This window comes from Balaenoptera physalus (assembly GCF_965194825.1).
Source record: "Balaenoptera physalus genome assembly, chromosome: 20".
NCBI classification, from domain to species: Eukaryota; Metazoa; Chordata; class Mammalia; order Artiodactyla; family Balaenopteridae; genus Balaenoptera; species Balaenoptera physalus.
In genome coordinates, this window is record NC_138901.1 from 22,516,815 (window position 1) to 22,533,680 (window position 16,866).

At 35.1% G+C, this 16,866-nt stretch overlaps 1 protein-coding gene across 10 annotated transcripts in view; it reads right to left on the reverse strand.

Moving 5' to 3' along the window:
* Positions 1–16,866, reverse strand: part of GPATCH8 (G-patch domain containing 8) — a 113,371-nt gene that overhangs the window by 24,620 nt on the left and 71,885 nt on the right. For 6 of the 10 annotated variants that reach the window (XM_082442589.1, XM_082442592.1, XM_082442595.1 and 3 more), the window contains 2 exons: positions 10,862–10,933; positions 3,963–4,106 (listed from right to left, as the gene is read on the reverse strand). The exons of 1 other annotated variant lie outside the window; for it this stretch is intronic. In XM_082442589.1, coding sequence (XP_082298715.1) covers positions 3,963–4,106; positions 10,862–10,933 — 216 coding nt within the window. The remainder of the gene's footprint in view (positions 1–3,962; positions 4,107–10,861; positions 10,934–16,866) is intronic. 3 more of the 10 variants (XM_082442591.1, XM_082442593.1, XM_082442590.1) reach the window with 2 other exon arrangements.

Consider the following 16,866-nt stretch of genomic DNA (forward strand, 5'->3'; position numbering starts at 1 on the left):
TTCAATAGTAAATACTATAGTACTATATGATCTGGGGTTGGTTGAATCCACAGATATGGAACCACAGATAGGGAGGAACGTCAGATATGGAGGGCTAACTATAAATCATACACAGATTTTCGACTGCATAGAAGGGTTGGCACCACTAACCCCCGTGTGGTTCAACGGTCAATTGTACATCTGTGGGACAATTTGTGATCTCTAGTTTATGTACTGGAGGCTAGTGAGGACAGCCCCTTAGTGGCACAAATAAAAGAGAGTAAGACTGGAAGAATCCTGAGTGGGTAATAAGGCACCAATAAAGCAAAAGCAAAACCAAAACACACCAGCATTAAAATAAGGCACCAACTACTGTGCTGCCACAAATTTACCTCTGGGAAAGAGAATATTCTTTGGAGTTTGAAATTTAAACCTTGCAAGGCTAAAGAAATGGTTTCCATTGTTATATCCATTAGCAGATATGTTTTTTAAAAAGATATGTAAAATAAAGAGGCACGGAGGTAGAGATGGAAAAATGTTTAGTTTCAAAGTCAACTTTAACTTATAACTAAGCCAACAAAGGTAGAAGATGAATACTAATGTTTATTGAGCACTCAGGCTTATCAGAACTTATATAAAAATGAATCATACATTGGGTTACCCCTTGAGGAATGGAAGGCTTACCCTTGAAGATCTCAAAATGTATGAAATTACCACTTTTAAAGAGGATTAAACTGCTAAAAAGAGCCAAAATATCTAATTAGGTTTTTTCATCTCTGAAAATCAAGCTGGGTCTTAATATCTGTGTATTAATGACTCTCTTCACAAAATATCTTAGAAAATTTGAGAAAAACTAGTGAATAGTGAGATGTATATAGCACCAAAGGGCAGGGGGATAAGAAATCACCACAAATGAGGGTGACCACATAGCTCCTTTTTGAGAGATTACTTGTGCTTAATAAAGATAAGGGCATGTTCAGGATCCTGCCGACACTAGTAAGTTTACCACTAACATAATAGATTATTTCTCTGGAAAATTTTAATGGTGAAAATTTGATGAAAGATGCAAACTAGGGATTTACTAATATAGGGTTGAATGTACTTACCTATTATCTCAGATTCATAATAATCCTGTGTGCCTTCCTGGAAGACAAGACAGGGTGTCTTTATGATTTTAGAGCATAAATTTGGAAAATGGTAGGTCCATTTGTATGGTAAGTTCATGTCCGTCAAAGAGGAATGAAAAATAGGACCTACCTCCTCCTCTTAGGGATTATTTAGCTGTGTTGTACCAAGGTCAGTTAAAGTCTCCTTAGAAATTCTAAGGGCAGGGAAAAGTAACTATAAAAAATTCAGTACTGTGCATTTTTTTGTTTATATATTTATAGCATTCTGTTTCAAGATTCTACCACTTGCATTGAGAACAGTATAAAGAAAGATGAAAAGCCTACATTTTAACCAAATAAAGAACACTACCAAAAACCAAACAAAATAACAAACTTACACCACATCTGTTCTTTGTTTAACACCTAAGATGGGCTTTTGATCAAGGTGAACAAATAAGCTTACATGCATTCATTAATCACACCAGCTAAAGACTTTCTTCCCAGACCAGGGATCACAGATATATTCTATATTAATGGATAAGGTAGTTCAATATAAGAAATCCTTAATTTTGTATTTTCATTTTGATGATAATCTAAAAAAGAGTAATAATAATAAATATTTGAGATCATTTAGATGAGAACAGTAGAAATGTTTACAACATAACTGGGGACTTGAAATGAAATTGACTGGTTTGTACCAAACAAAGGCCAAACAATATCACAATATCGTATGTATTTTAAAGTTTTTCAGTAGTCTTAAGAGAACAGAGTTTCTCAACCTCAGCACTACTGATCAACATTTTGGGCCAGGTAATTCTTTGTTGCAAGAAGCTTTTCTGTGAATTGTAGGATGTTTAGCAGCACACTTAGTCTCTACCCACTAGGTGCCAGTAGCACCATCTCCCTAGTTGTGATAATCAAAAATGTCTCCAGACATTGCCAAGTGTCCCCTGGGGGACAAAATCTCCCCAGATGGAGAATCACTGCAAAAGAGAAAAGTGATGAGAGAACAGAGCCAACACAAGGTGCACGGGAGAATAAACATGTCAAATTCAAATGAATCAGTTGTAATAATTTCTACTACTCTCAAATTGAGAGCAACATCACTAAAACATTATCATCCATCACATTAATGTTGTCAATGCGAATTTTATTAGTTCCGTATTTTTGCTCAGATTTAATTGTAAATCTGTTTTGCTCTGATAGAATTTTTTCCCCTTAAAAAGCAAGTCTATACATGATTCAAGTTTGAATCACACTTTTCCTGGTTCATTTTTTTCTAACTGAAAGAAAGAAACTTCTTTCAACTACGAATGTAACCTTTCTAATTGTTCTTTTTTGGTGCCTAAAGTTTCCTCTGGAGTCTTTTCATTTTTTTAAAAATTTTTATTTTATATTGGAGTATAGTTGATTTATAATGTGTTAGTTTCAGGTGTACAGCAAAGTGATTTAGTTGTACATATAAATATATCAATTCTTTTAATTTATCATACACAATTCTTAACTGAAGAAATTCTCAAGAGCCTAAAATGGTAGATATGTATTTAGGTGCTAAATATCTTTGTTAATTCCCCAAAACAAACAAAAACAAAACCCCAAATTTGAACTACACACACACCAAAAAGCTGGAAAAGTTACTGGATAAGCAACATTCATTGTTGCATCTGTCTTTCTTGACAGATGATTCTTTGAAGTAGTAAGGTAATTGCTAATATATCTTGTCCATATATATGCTCTCTAGATTTCTCTTCCTCAAATCAAGCAGAGCTGACAATAGATTAAAACAATGTCCAAAGTTGTATAAAAAGTTGAAAAGCTGTCTTCAATATAACTCTATCAGTGGAAGAATCTTAAACTGGTTAGGTATGGTTAAATGTGGAAAAAGTATAAGACCACAACCAGCTTACAAACTATTCCTGTGCCAGTAAAAGAAAACTTAGTCAAAGCTTGCCTTTTATGTGCACTAAAATCTTATGGTTGGTTGGAAGATGAAACAAAGGTTAAAAAAAAGTTGCTTCGACAGGTCCAGCTTATGAGAGCATTCCAGCAATGCTCACAAATCTTACAAATTTAACAACTACAACCATTGTACCCCCAAAGACTTAGCAAGTTCTGCTAAAGTCACCTAAGATCGAATGGCTCAAAATTCTTTAATAAGTTAGAATTGTTCTATAGATGTAAAGATTCATTTCCTCCTTCTAAAATCCCCCAAGGGAATTACTGCCGCCTTCTTTATGCCAGTACTAGTTAGGAATAAGTTTCTTTTCTAAATCAGTGAAAGAAAGAAAGAAAAGAAAGAAAAGAAAAGAAAGAAAAAGACCATAAAGAAGGTGTAATTCATTTTTCAGCAAGCTCTTCAACATGCAGCATCAGAATTTTCTGTTGAAGTTAAAATAGCATCTAACTTTATTTTTCTTCTCAAAAATTATCTATCCTCCAAGGTATACCAAGTAACAAAATGACTTACTGATAGGAAATAACCAATACAGCATGAATTCTTAGATACAGAAGATGAAATGACCACAGTCTGAGATAACTGTTCAAAGTTTAACAAGTTCAGAAAGGGGGAGAAAGGGAAACAAAGCTCCCAGTGATCCTTAGTTGAAAAATACAAATTTAGAAACCACTCAAAGCCAAAAATTTTATGCACGATTTATGAAGCTCACAATTCTTCACTCTATATACAATCTTGGAAGGATGAGGTCAATGTCAGGACTCTGTCACTGGAGAAAAGTCAAGTCAGTCAGATGACCTCAGATAAAGACAGGCAGATACAAGAAACCATAGTCAACAAGTTTTTTGGGGTACACTCATAAAATTCAATAGTTATAACAAATAAAGTATGTTTTTCTTTGTTAGAAATTAACTGTTCCTCACCTGCTTGTGTGCATGATCATAGGAGTTGATATGGTTGTCAAATTCCTGATGTTTCTGATATTGCTTATCACAGAGTTCACAGTAAAAGTTGGCTCTGAGGTCTTCCAACGCTTTGGCAATTGCCTTCTCTTTATCAACATAATCCTGTAAGAACCACAAAATAAAACAAAAAATGACTTGGTAGAGTTTTAAGTGAATGTTATAAAAAAGTAGTCTTCCCTGAAGAGGGAAAAAGGGTTTTTCATAACATTTAATGGTACCAGTTAAAGTCAGAGCAGAAGTAGCAATATGGTGGGGTAATTAGCATGTGGTTATACTAACGGTTGTCTTCAAACAAAGTTCAGAGTTTAATTTTACTTTCTCTTTTGGCAGTGCGGTGGACTAGATACTGTGGCATTCCTTACTCCTATCCCTGGCTAAAAACCCCTCAACCAACCAGATACATAAAACACAATTTTCACTGCACTGCAGGAACCACAGAGAGAAAAGTAAATCCCCGAGAAGGGCAATCGGAGAAGAAAAAACAAAACAAAATTTAAAAATCAGCTATGACCTGAAACTGAAATCAGAGCTGTGATGGGCGAGGGCTCTCCTTAGGACATGTGGGTGACACTGGAGCTTGAGGTTTGAGCAAGGTGGGGGAACTAAACTTGAGAAGCCTCACTAATAAGGAAAAGAACCTGGAAGTAGGCTGGAAATCCCAGGATCTCTGGGTCTTGGCAGTGGGAGTAAAATATATTCTCAGAAAGCATCCTCAATTTTGCTCCCAAATTTTTTCCTAGATTAGGATCAATAAAATATGAGTTACAATCAAAGATTACTACACACACAAAAGGAAATCAATCTATCACAAGCAAGAGTCACAAAAAATAAGCAATAGGTTTAGTCCCCAAGAACTCAGATTTTGGAATAGTCTGTAACAGAATATAAAGTAACTATAAAATGTTTAAAATATAAAATGGAATTACAAAAATTAGCAAACATAAAACACTCTAAAAAATCAAAACCGGGCTTCCCTGGTGGCGCAGTGGTTGAGAGTCTGCCTGCCAATGCAGGGGACACGGGTTCGAGCCCTGGTCTGGGAAGATCCCACATGCCATGGAGCAACTAGGCCAGTGAGCCACAATTACTGAGCCTGCGTGTCTGGCGCCTGTGCTCCGCAACAAGAGAGGCCGCGATAGTGAGAGGCCCGCGCACCGCGATGAAGAGTGGCCCCCGCTCGCCGCAACTAGAGAAAGCCCTCGCACAGAAACGAAGACCCAACACAGCCATAAATAAATAAATAAATAAAAATAAATTAAAAAAAAATCAAAACCAAAAAAATAGGCAGATTGCAGAAAGAACCAAATGAGATTTTTACAATTGAAAAACCTAATTGTAAAAAATAAACAAAAAAATTCACCAACTATCTACGGGATGGGTTAAAAGACAGTCAAGATACAGCTCAAAAAAATGTAGCAGGGTGGTGAAAACGTTCTGGAATTAGATTGTAACAATGGTTGCATGACCCTGTGGAATGTACTAAAAACCACTGAACTGTACACTTTAAAAGGGTGAGTTTTATGGTAGGTGAATTATATTTCTATTGATATAATGGCTGAGAATTTTTCAGAACTGATGAAAGACATGACTCCGCAGGTACAGGAAGCACAGGTATACCACACAGGCTAATAAAAATAAGCACCTAGAAACACTCTAGTGAAACTGAGTCCCATAACTATGGGATCAAAGACAATGAAATCATAACACTACCCAGAAAAAAATTAAGGATCACCCACAATCAGATTGACAGAAGATTCAAAAGCAACATCAAAAGATGGAAGATAGTATGCTTTGGTGTGTGAGAGAAAACATTTTCATTTGTATACCAAATGAAAATATTTTTCAGAAATGATGAAATAAAGGCACTTCCAGATAAAAAGAGAATTTACCACCTACAGATTCATTAAAAAGGAACTTCCTAAAGCAGTATTTCTGAAATCATAGATTGTGACCCACTAGTGGGTCACGACATTGATTCCGTAGATTGTAACACGCAGAAAAAAAGGAAAAAAAAAAAAAAGAATAGAAAAATACAGAGGATATTTCACATAATAAAGGTAAATACTGTCTTGTAAAACTTTTGTTTCAGTTGTGTTTGTGTGGTTGTAATATTAAAAATATTTCTTACTGAGGACTTGAAAGTCACTGTTCTAAGGAAGGAAAATGATGCCAGACAAAAGGTCTGAAAAACTAAAGGTAAGTGGTAAGAAATGAAATTAATAAATATATAGATTAATAATCACAACAGTAACAACACCACCTAGCTTGCAGGATGGAAAAGGGTTTAAAAAAAAAATGCTAGCAGACACAGCCATATATAATAGGAGAGGGTGTTTGAAATTAAAGCGTTCTAGAGTCCTTCTACTGATTGAGATGGAGTTAACTTTAGACTTTGTTAAATTAAGCATAATTTGTATTAGAATTCCAAGGGTTGTTACAAGAATAGGAGTAGTAAAGGGGGAAAGATTTATAAAGGTAAGACAGACAACAAAAAACAGAAAAATCAGGAAAATAGAAAGTAAAAAGATGTAAGAAACAGATTTATAAGTAATCACAAGAAATGTAAATGTACTAAAATAAAAAACTGTCAGAAAAACAAATCCAACTACATGCTGATTATAAGAGATATCCCTAAAACATGAGGACTTAGAAAGTTGAAAGTTAAAGGACAGAAAAAGATATGCCAGGCAAGTTACTAACCAAAAGAAGCTGGAGTAACTATTAACGTTCAACTTTTTAGACTTTATAGCAAAAAGCATTACTTGAGACTGTGGCCAGCTATGGGGTTAAACATTACAAGATTATTCTCCAAATAAGCTGCACTGCTAATTTTGAAAAGCCAGCACAGATATGTTGGTTATCCATTAGTCTTAATAAGGTTTTGGCTCTAAACTGTGGGACTGACCCAAAGAGGTGCTCCAATTTGCCTCAGCAGTTCCACTTAAAAACTAGACATCAAAAGACATCTCAAAGCAAGTTGAGTATATTCATTTGCTATAAAGCAGCACAGAAGAGTGAGAAGGGGAAAGGAATGATAAATGATTGCTTGCTAGCCTTCTACAGCAGGGTAGATGAGTAGCTCCTTCTAGTTAACAGACCTAAAGATAAATCTCATTTCAAAGGCTCTACAATCAGCTTTTCTTTTATTCAGTTTAGTATCTTTTGGATACACTTTCAAAGCATCTCCATCATCTAACATCTGTCCACTATTTCTCACATAAGCTATTTAATCAGTATGCAAGAGAAGGCTGATGTATTTTGTGGAATGCCAGTACTGAACTCATTTGGATACATTAGTTAAAATTGAAAAGTGAATATATAGCACATTATGATTTTTTCCCGATTCGATCCTTCTCAATAGTTTTCTCTCAGAATCCTGGGCAATTTCATGTTGTCTGGCTATTAAGCAACTTGTGGATATTCTTCCTTATCAGTGCTAGTTTCCCAGACAGAAGTCAGAAAGCTCACTTTCCCAACTTCCCTTAAAACTAGGGTGCAGACATACGGTCTACCCTCTTTTCCTGTGAAATGCATCTGCATGAGACTTTCATTCAAAAGTGGGCAGTATAAAGAAGCAGGTGCCAGGACCTCCCTGGTGGTCCAGTGGCTAAGACTCTGTGCTCCCAATGCAGGGGGCCTGGGGTTCGATCCCTGGTCAGGGAACTAGATCTCACATGCCGCGACTAAGAGTTTGCATGCCTCAACTAAAGATCCCGCACGCAGCAGAGAAGACCCCGCGTGCTGCAGCTAAGATCCGGCTCAGCCAAATAAATAAATAATTTAAAAAAAAAAAAAAAAAGCAGTAGGTGCCAAGTGGAATCCATCTTCTAGCAATGGTGGCTGCAGAAGCATGTTTTAATTCTATTTTGGTTTTTATTTTTAATTCCATACAACATTGGTTTTTTATAATGTTTATATAGATTTGGAAGATTTACTCTTCCAAAAAAGAGATCAGAAGACTGGATATTAAAAAAACAAAAAACAAAAAAACCACATACAATCCAATTAAATATTGATTATAAGAGATTCCTTATTGCATCTCAAGTCTTTCAAAGGGAATCACATTCCTTCTTTCTTAAGTACTTTCTTTGAAATTTCTTTTAGAAGAGTCTTCTGGTGGCAAATTGATTTTTTTATCCGAAAATTTATCTATTTTTAATCTCTACTCTTAAAGATATTTTTGCTGGGTGTACAATTCTAGGTTGATGGTTGTTTGCTCTGAGCACATTCAACATTCCATTAGATTATAAGAGAATTGACACTGTATTCTGACTTCCGTGTTACTACAACAGTTCTTCAAAGATTGTGTATTTTTCTATGGTATTGTACAGTTCTACCAGGATGTGTCTACATGTAGACTTCTTTTTTATCTTGCTTGAGATTCATTAGGCTTCCTGAATCTGTGAGTTGTGTCTTTCATCAAATTCTGGGATCTCCTCTGAATGCTGCCTCTGCCCTATTCTTTTTCTTTCTTTTGTTCTGGAACTCTGTCTAGACACATTAGAGCTTCTCATTCTTTATCATCTAACTCTTCATCTCTTCATGTATTTTCCACCATTTCTCTTTCTTTCTTGCCCTCCCTCTCTCCATTTTTTGCTGCATCCTGATACTTCTTCAGATGTGTTACAATATTCAACTTTGTGCAAAACGCTATTAAATCCTCCCATTGAGTTTTTATATGGTCTCTTGCCCTTTACTCATGATCTCAATCCCTTTTTATTCTTAAACATATTAAATATGCTTGTTTTACACACTGTAATCTGAGCTGACAATTCCAATATCTTAAGTCTTAAGGGGCCTGACTCTGCTCTTTTTTTTTCTCCATTAACTCTAGCCCATAGTGTCTAGTTTCTCAGTTGGATTTGTGATATGACTATGATCTTCTGTTTTGGGGAGCTTTATCTAGGAGTTCTTTTTTTTTTTTTGGCTGCGCGGCTTAGTTCCCCAACCAGGGTGTGAACCCAGGCCACAGCAGTGAAAGCGCCGAGTCCTAACCACTGGACCACCAGGGAAATCCCTATCTAGGAGTTTTTTGAAGCCTAAGTTGTTCTAAAGAAGTTTGAATTTTCTTCTTCCCAAGGGCCTGAGACCACTTTACCATATATCTCATTTACTCTTAAAATGTCATTATTTTATGTCCCACTAAAAAAAGAAAAGAAAAAACTTCTTAGCCATCATCTCTTGGAATCTATCCCATTTCTCTCTCCTATTGGGACTTTAGTAATATTGTATTAAACTGTCTGGATATTACCCCATTGATCTTGGATAGTCTGTTCTGTTATTTTACTTTTTCTTTCAATTTCAGTTTGGATAATTTATATTGACTTGTCTTCAGATTTACTGATTCTATCTTCTGCTGTGTCTAGTCTGCTGATAAGCTCATGGAAAGAATTCTTCATCTCTGATACTGTGTTTTTCCTTTCTCCCTGGGTGATTTAATCCATTTCAGTGACTTCATCAATATACTAGACATCTCCCAGTCCAATATTTCTTGCTGAGACCAAGAAAAGAATGCAGAAATAAAGAGGAAAAGAAGTGGGGAAAAGGGAGGTGGAAAAAAAAGAAAGGACAAAATGAGATGGCAGATTTAAATCCAAATATACTGGAAATGACATTACCTATATTTAGATTAAATACTCCAATTAAGAGAGACTGGGGCGGTGGGGGAAAGATATTGGAAGACTAGATAAAACACCTACAAATAACCCAACTAAATGTTGATTATAAAAGCTAAAAGAAAAAGGGTGGAAAAAAACATCAGAAAATACACTAACCAAAATAAAGCTATCAAAATTGGTATCAGACAAAAGAAACTTTAAGGCAAAAATATCACTTTATAATAATAGGCTCAATCTATTAACAATTATAAAGTTGTATGCAGCTTCAAAATACATAAGCAAAAATGCCAAAGCTATAAGAAGAAATGGAAAAATCCACCATCAGTGGGAGATTAACATTCCTCTCTCAGTAACTGATAGTTCAAGCAAGCAAAAAAATTTAGTAAGAGTATAACTGATTCAAGGAATATAATTAACAGTCTCAAACAAATAGGATATGTGTAAAACTGCAGCCAACAACTGCAGAGGATATATATTCTTTTCAAGTAAACACAGAGCATTTAAGAAAACTGACCACTTTAACACATTTCAAACAACTGGTATTATTCTCTGTATTACAATTAAATTAGAAGTCAGTAATACAATAATCAGGGGAAAAAACAGTCACATATTTGGAAATTAAGAAACACTTTTAAATAACTTAGTAAAGAAGAAATCATAATCAAGTAGAAAATATTTCAAACTGAGAGATAAAAATGACACACCTCAACTCCTAAGATGTAGCTGAAATGGTAACACTGAAGTGAAATGGGAGGGGAGGGGGAAGGGGAGGTAGAGGGTGGAAGCAAGGAAAAGGAAGGAAGGGAAGGAGGGAGGCAAGAAAGGTGTAAAAAATGGAAAGGAGGATGCTGAAATGTCACTATTTGCAGACAGTATGTACAAAATCCAACAAACTCTTCAGATAATAAACTCTTACCAAACACTAGTAATGGAAGGTTGCTGGATACATAAAAAACAAACAAACAGATCATGTTTCTGTACATCAGCAACTAACAGAAAACAACAATACCAGGATTTCTGGTATGAATGTGGCAACACAGGAAAACAACTTTCTTTTTCTCTGGAATACTACCCAAAAGCAAAATGGTGATATGATCTGGAGAATGAAAAAATGCATAAGAGAAAAAGGCATAAGAGAAGTTATGTAAGGAGAAATGAAGCAGAAGCCATTCAAGGCCAAGTGAGCAGTGAAAAAAGGCCAGCAGTAGCAGACTTCAGAAAATGACAGCAAAAACATACTTCAAGTATGATAAACGGCTCACTTGAAGTGATACACCTACATCTCTTGCACTCATCAAGAATTTCTGAGATCTAGAAAAAGCAGAGGGAAGAACTTGGATTGGAGCAATGGGAGACATCCCTTCAAATATACAAATATCCAAATCCCTTCAAATATACAGGCCAAAAAACCAAAACCAAAACAAAAAACCCCCACCACATGCCTTGATCTACATGTTGAAGGGGCACATTTTGTGCCAATGAAAACAGTCCCAAAACAGTGGTCATAATCAACACTGTAGTAAAGTTATTGAATCTTAAAGGTAAAGAAAGACTCCTCTGAGCAGCTAGGTAAAACCATCAAAGGGAGAAATCAGCTCAGCCTTCAATTTCTTCAGGATTATATTCAATTCCAGAAGCCAGTGGTACAACACTACAAGATATCTAGGGAAAGAAAGTATTAACCAAGGATTTTATAATGTACATATATTTATATATGTGATTGAATTATTTTTATAGGTTCATATAACATATGAGATTATATAATGCTTATATTATAAATATATAATATAAAATATAATCTCATATATTATATATATTTTTATATATAAAAAAATAATTCAGGAAATATTGTTTGTACAACCCCCTTTAAAGAAGTTACTAGGAAATAAACAACAGAAGTGATGAGGAAAAACTCAACAGAAGTACTGGAAGGCTGCTTTGAATACATTTACATGTAGAATTGAGGTTAAAAGGAGTGGGGCTACTAGGGTGTCAGATTACAATGTACATGTTATATGCCCTCACAAGAAAGAAATGGTGTAACTAATATAACATGGGGAGGGGGGTAGAGATAAGTAAATGGGAATTAGAATTTGCCTTTCGTTACAACTATAATAGACGTAAAAAAGAACTCCATTTAAAACTGAAAATTAAGTAATGTAAGTATTATACAACCATATTTAATTGTATGCTACATACACACTAAGTTTACTGATATTAGGTGGTAGACGAAATGAAAGGGAGGAAAAAGAGGAAACAAGGAAACTTTCCCCTGCTTACAGTATGAAAATGATGGATACTCTCTAAAAGAAATAAAGAACGAAAGGTAATTTTATTACGTTATAAAGGTAATTACAACAAAAATATAATCCAACCTATATCCACCTAGCTATATCTATCCATCTATCTATATAGCTTTATTTACCTTACACTCATAGAAGAAAAACAGAGCACAGACTCAGTGACTTAAAAAGATAAATATGAACTAAACATATCTGTCACATAAAATATAAAAAATTAACTCAAAAAAGTTTTTCATACTGTAACACAAAGCAAAACCCAACTCCATGATGATCATAAGGGGCACATTCCAAACAGGGTGATTCAGAAAGACTCAAAAGGATGGAGACATACTGAGCAACACATATACAAAAAATGAAAGCAAGAGTCAGGGTTTTTACTTTCAATCAAGGTAGAATTTACATTAAAAGCTTTAAACAAGATAAAGGTACTTATAATGTCAATGAGGGCAACTCATGGTATCTAAAAATCTTAATATCTAACTATCATAATCTAGTAGCAACATCCATAAAGCAGAAACTAGAGGAGATTCAAGGGAAACACATGAACATACTAAAGTAAGGAGACTCAAATCATCTCATTTCATGACAGGTCAAAGAGATAAAAAATAAACAAGGATACAGAACACCTTAAGGATATTTTAACACGGTTATGTGCCTGAAAATAGGGCATACATCTTTTTTAAAAGTACTCATAGAACACTCACCCCAAAAGACCCTACTAGGCTACAGAGGAAACCATAATAAATCCCCCAAAGAAGAAATAATAAAAGCAACATATATGAACACAGTACAATGAAACTGGGAATTAACATTTTTAAAAAGGCCTTTCTACAAATCTGAAACCAGAATATCTAGGGAAAAAATGATAATGACAACATTATATATCAATATACACAGGCTACAGGTGAAGCAGTGTTTAGGAAAAACACACAGGTTTAACTACTTTAAAGCAATCAAATAATAACAAATAAAAGCCATACCCTGGATAAACTCTCATACGTGTATACCAGGAAATATATGAATCCATTTATATAAAAGTCAAAAACAGTTAAATTAAACAATACACATTTAGGGATATGAAACACATGGTAAAACCATCTTAAAAAGGAAGAGAAAATAAAAGAGGTGATAACACTTTCTAATTCATTCCATGAGACCAGTATTACCCTGATACAAAGACATCACAAGAAAACTACAGACTAACATCTCTTATAAATATAGATGCAAAAATCCTGAACAAATTGCTAGCAAACCAAATCCAGCAGCATATTAAAAAGATTATACACCATGACCATGACCAAGTAGGATCTATCCCAGGAATGCAAAATTGGTTCAACACATAAAAATGAAATCTATATAATATACCACATTAATGGGGGTGGGGGGAACCTCATGTTATTTTTTTCATAGATGCAAAAACAGCATTTGACAAAATGTAACACCCTTTCATGAGAAAAACACTCAACAAACTACAAATAGAAGGGAACTTCCTCAATCTGATAAGGGCATCTATGAAAACCCCCCAGCTAACATCATACTTAAAGACTGAAAGCTTGCCCATTAAAATCAGAACAAAGATGTCTCTTCCCCTCTAAGACAGAGCTATCTGCTCTTGTCATTTCTACTCAACATTATATTGGAAGTTCTAAGCAGGGCGATTAGACATGTTTAAAAAAAAAAGGCATCCAGATGGGAAAGCAGATGGAAAAAAGCAGAAGTAAAACTATCTTTTTTCACAGATGATATGGTATTATATGTAATAAACCCTAAAGGATTCACAAAAATAACTACTAGAGCTGCTAAATGAGTTTAGCAAAGTTGTAGGATACAAGATCAATATAAAAAAATCACAGTAGCATAAAAAATGAGAATTCTTAGGATTAAATTTAACAAAAGAAACAGAGCTTAAAAAAAAACATTATTGAAAGAAATAAAGAAGATGTAAATAAATGAAAAAACATCCTATGTTCATGGACTGGAAGACTTAACATTGTTAAGATGGCAATACTCCCCGAACTGATCTACAGATTCAACATAATCTTTATCAGAATCCCAGCTGACTTCTTTGTAGAAATTGACAAGCTGATTCTAAAATTCACAAGGGACCAAGAATAGCCAAAACAATTCTGAAAATGAATAAAGTAGAAGGGCTCACACTTCTCAATTGCAAAACTTGCTACAAAGCAACAGTAATCAAGACAGTGTGTTACTGCAAAGACATAAAGATCAATGGACTATACCAATAATTGAGAGAAAAAAACCCACATATCTATGGTCAACTGATTTTTGAATGGCCAAGACCATTCAATGGGGATAAAATAGTCTTTTCAACAAATAGTGATGGGACAACTGGGTAGGCACATGCAAAAGACTGAATTTGGACCCCCTACCAAACATGACATATAAAATTTTTAAAAATTTATTTATTCATTCATTCATTCATTTATGGCTGTGTCGGGTCTTCGTTGTTGTGCGCGGGCTTTCTCTAGTTGCGGTAAGTGGGGTCTACTCTTCGTTGCGGTGCGAGGGCTTCTCATTGTCGTGGCTTCTCTTGTTGCAGAGCACAGGCTCTAGGCGTGCAGCCTTCAGTAGTTGTGGCACGTGGGCTCAGTAGTTGTGGCTTGCAGGCTCTAGAGCTCAGGCTCAGTAGTTGTGGCACACGGGCTTAGTTGCTCCGCCGCATGTGGGATCTTCCCGGACCAGGGCTCAAACCCGTGTCCCTTGCATTGGCAGGCAGATTCTTAACCACTGAGCCAACAGGGAAGCCCACATGACATATAAAAATTAATTCAAAATATATCAAAGACCTAAATGTTAAGAGCTAAAACTATAAAACTCTTAGAAGGAAGCATAGGTGTAACTTTTCATGGCCTTGGATTAGGCAATGGGTTCTTAAATATGACATCAAAAACACCAGCAACAAAAGAAACAAAGATAAAATGGACTTCATCAAATTTTAAAACTCTGAGCACCAAAGGGCATTATGAAGTGAAATGACAACAAAAAATGGAAGAAAATATTTGCAAGTCATACACCTGACAAGGGTCTCATTCCAGAATTCATACAGAATTCTTATAACTCAACAATAAAAGGACAGCCCAATTTAAAAAATGGGCAAAAGATCTGAATAGACATTTCTCCAAAGAACATAGTTAAAAGGCCAATAAGCACATGAAAAGATGCTCAACCAAAACCACAAGAAGATACTACTACTTCACACCTACTAGGATGGCTATAATAAAAAAGACAGAAAACAACATGTGTTGATGAGAATGTAGAGAAATTGTAACTCTCATATAGTACTAGTGAGAATACAAAATGGTGCAACCATTTGTGGAAAAGAGTCTGGCGGTTCCTTAAAAGTTAAACACTGAGTTACCATATAACTAGCAATGCCATTCCTAGGTATATACAAAAGAGAACTGAAAAATATATTCACACAAAAACTTGTACAAGATATTCAAAGCAGCATTATTCATAATAGCCAAAAAGTGGAAACAACTCATATGTCCATTAACTGATGAATAATTAAACAAACAAGTATATTCATACAATGCAATATTATTCAGCCCTAAAAAGGAGTAAAGTACTGATATATGCTATTTATATGGATGAACTTTGAAAACATTATGCTAAGTAAAAGAAGTCAGATACAAAAGGCCACATATTGAATGATTTAATTTATATGAAATGTTCAGAATAGGCAAATGTATAGAGACAGAAAGTGGTTGCTGGGGGAGGGAGAACACGGGGAATGAGGAATGACTGCTAAAGGGTACAAGGTTTCTTTTTGGGGTGATGTAAATGTTCTGGAATTAGTGGTGACAGTTGTACAACATTGTGAATATGCTAAGTCACTAAACTGTATATTATATAATGGTTAAAACAGTGAATTTTATCTCAACAACAGCAAAAATCTACCTGAAAAAATGCAAGTGAATGATAAACACAAAATCCAGGACAGTGCTTACCTCTGAAGGAGGAAGAAATGGGACGGGATCATAAAGTTATTGATATGTTCTTCTTAAACTGAGCAGAAGACACACAAGTGTCTGTAGTTACTCTTCATATCTTACACATATTTTTAAAATATCTTATCAATATTTAACAAGATACTAAGGGTATCAAAACGGGACTGCAATTTTTGTTTTTGTTTTTTTTTTCAGTTAAAAGCATGGTAGAGCTATTTGGCTTTAAAACTATGTACAACTTTCATAAAAATGAAAATTAAAAAAAGAAGAATAGAAGGCAGTGAGTGTAGAGACTATTCTTTCAGAATTTTGGTTCTAAAGACAAGTAAAAAGAAAAGATGGTAGCTACAGAGAGTAAGAGTCAACAGAGTAAGGTTTTTTTTATTAGTTTTAGTGGTTCTTTTCCCCCAAGAATGTGTGAGCATGTTTACTGGTGATAGGAAATGAATGAGTGCAAAGTGAGTTTGCCAATATAGGAAAAAAGATGTAAGGTCCTTGATAATACAGAGAGGATTAGGATCCAGAATTCAGGTGTAGGTAGGAATTTTCATTTGACAGATTATGAAACAAGGGAGAAATATTTAAGGATGGAAAGAGATAGACCCAAGTTTGATGGCAGATATTACAGGTAGAAGAAGGCACTCCCATTTGATAGTCCAAATTTTCTTTAAGTTTTCTACTAGGAGTAAGGGAAGATGGAGGAAGGACAAGGGTAGCTGAGGGAAGATGAGGGCTTAAAGATCAATGTTTGAGAATGACAGTTGAAGAGACTAAGAGGGAGTTGATGCGTGAAAGGATTCCTCGGCAGTTCTGGGAGTCCAGTGAGTTGGCACCAGTCCCACACTGCACTACAGTAAAGACGTAGAAATGAAGAATGCAAGTATTTCTACTGAGTGGGGATAGGTTCTTGGTGAGTAGGTATGACAAAAGAAGGATTAGGAAGTAAAGAAGTTGGAATCAAAGTGTTGAG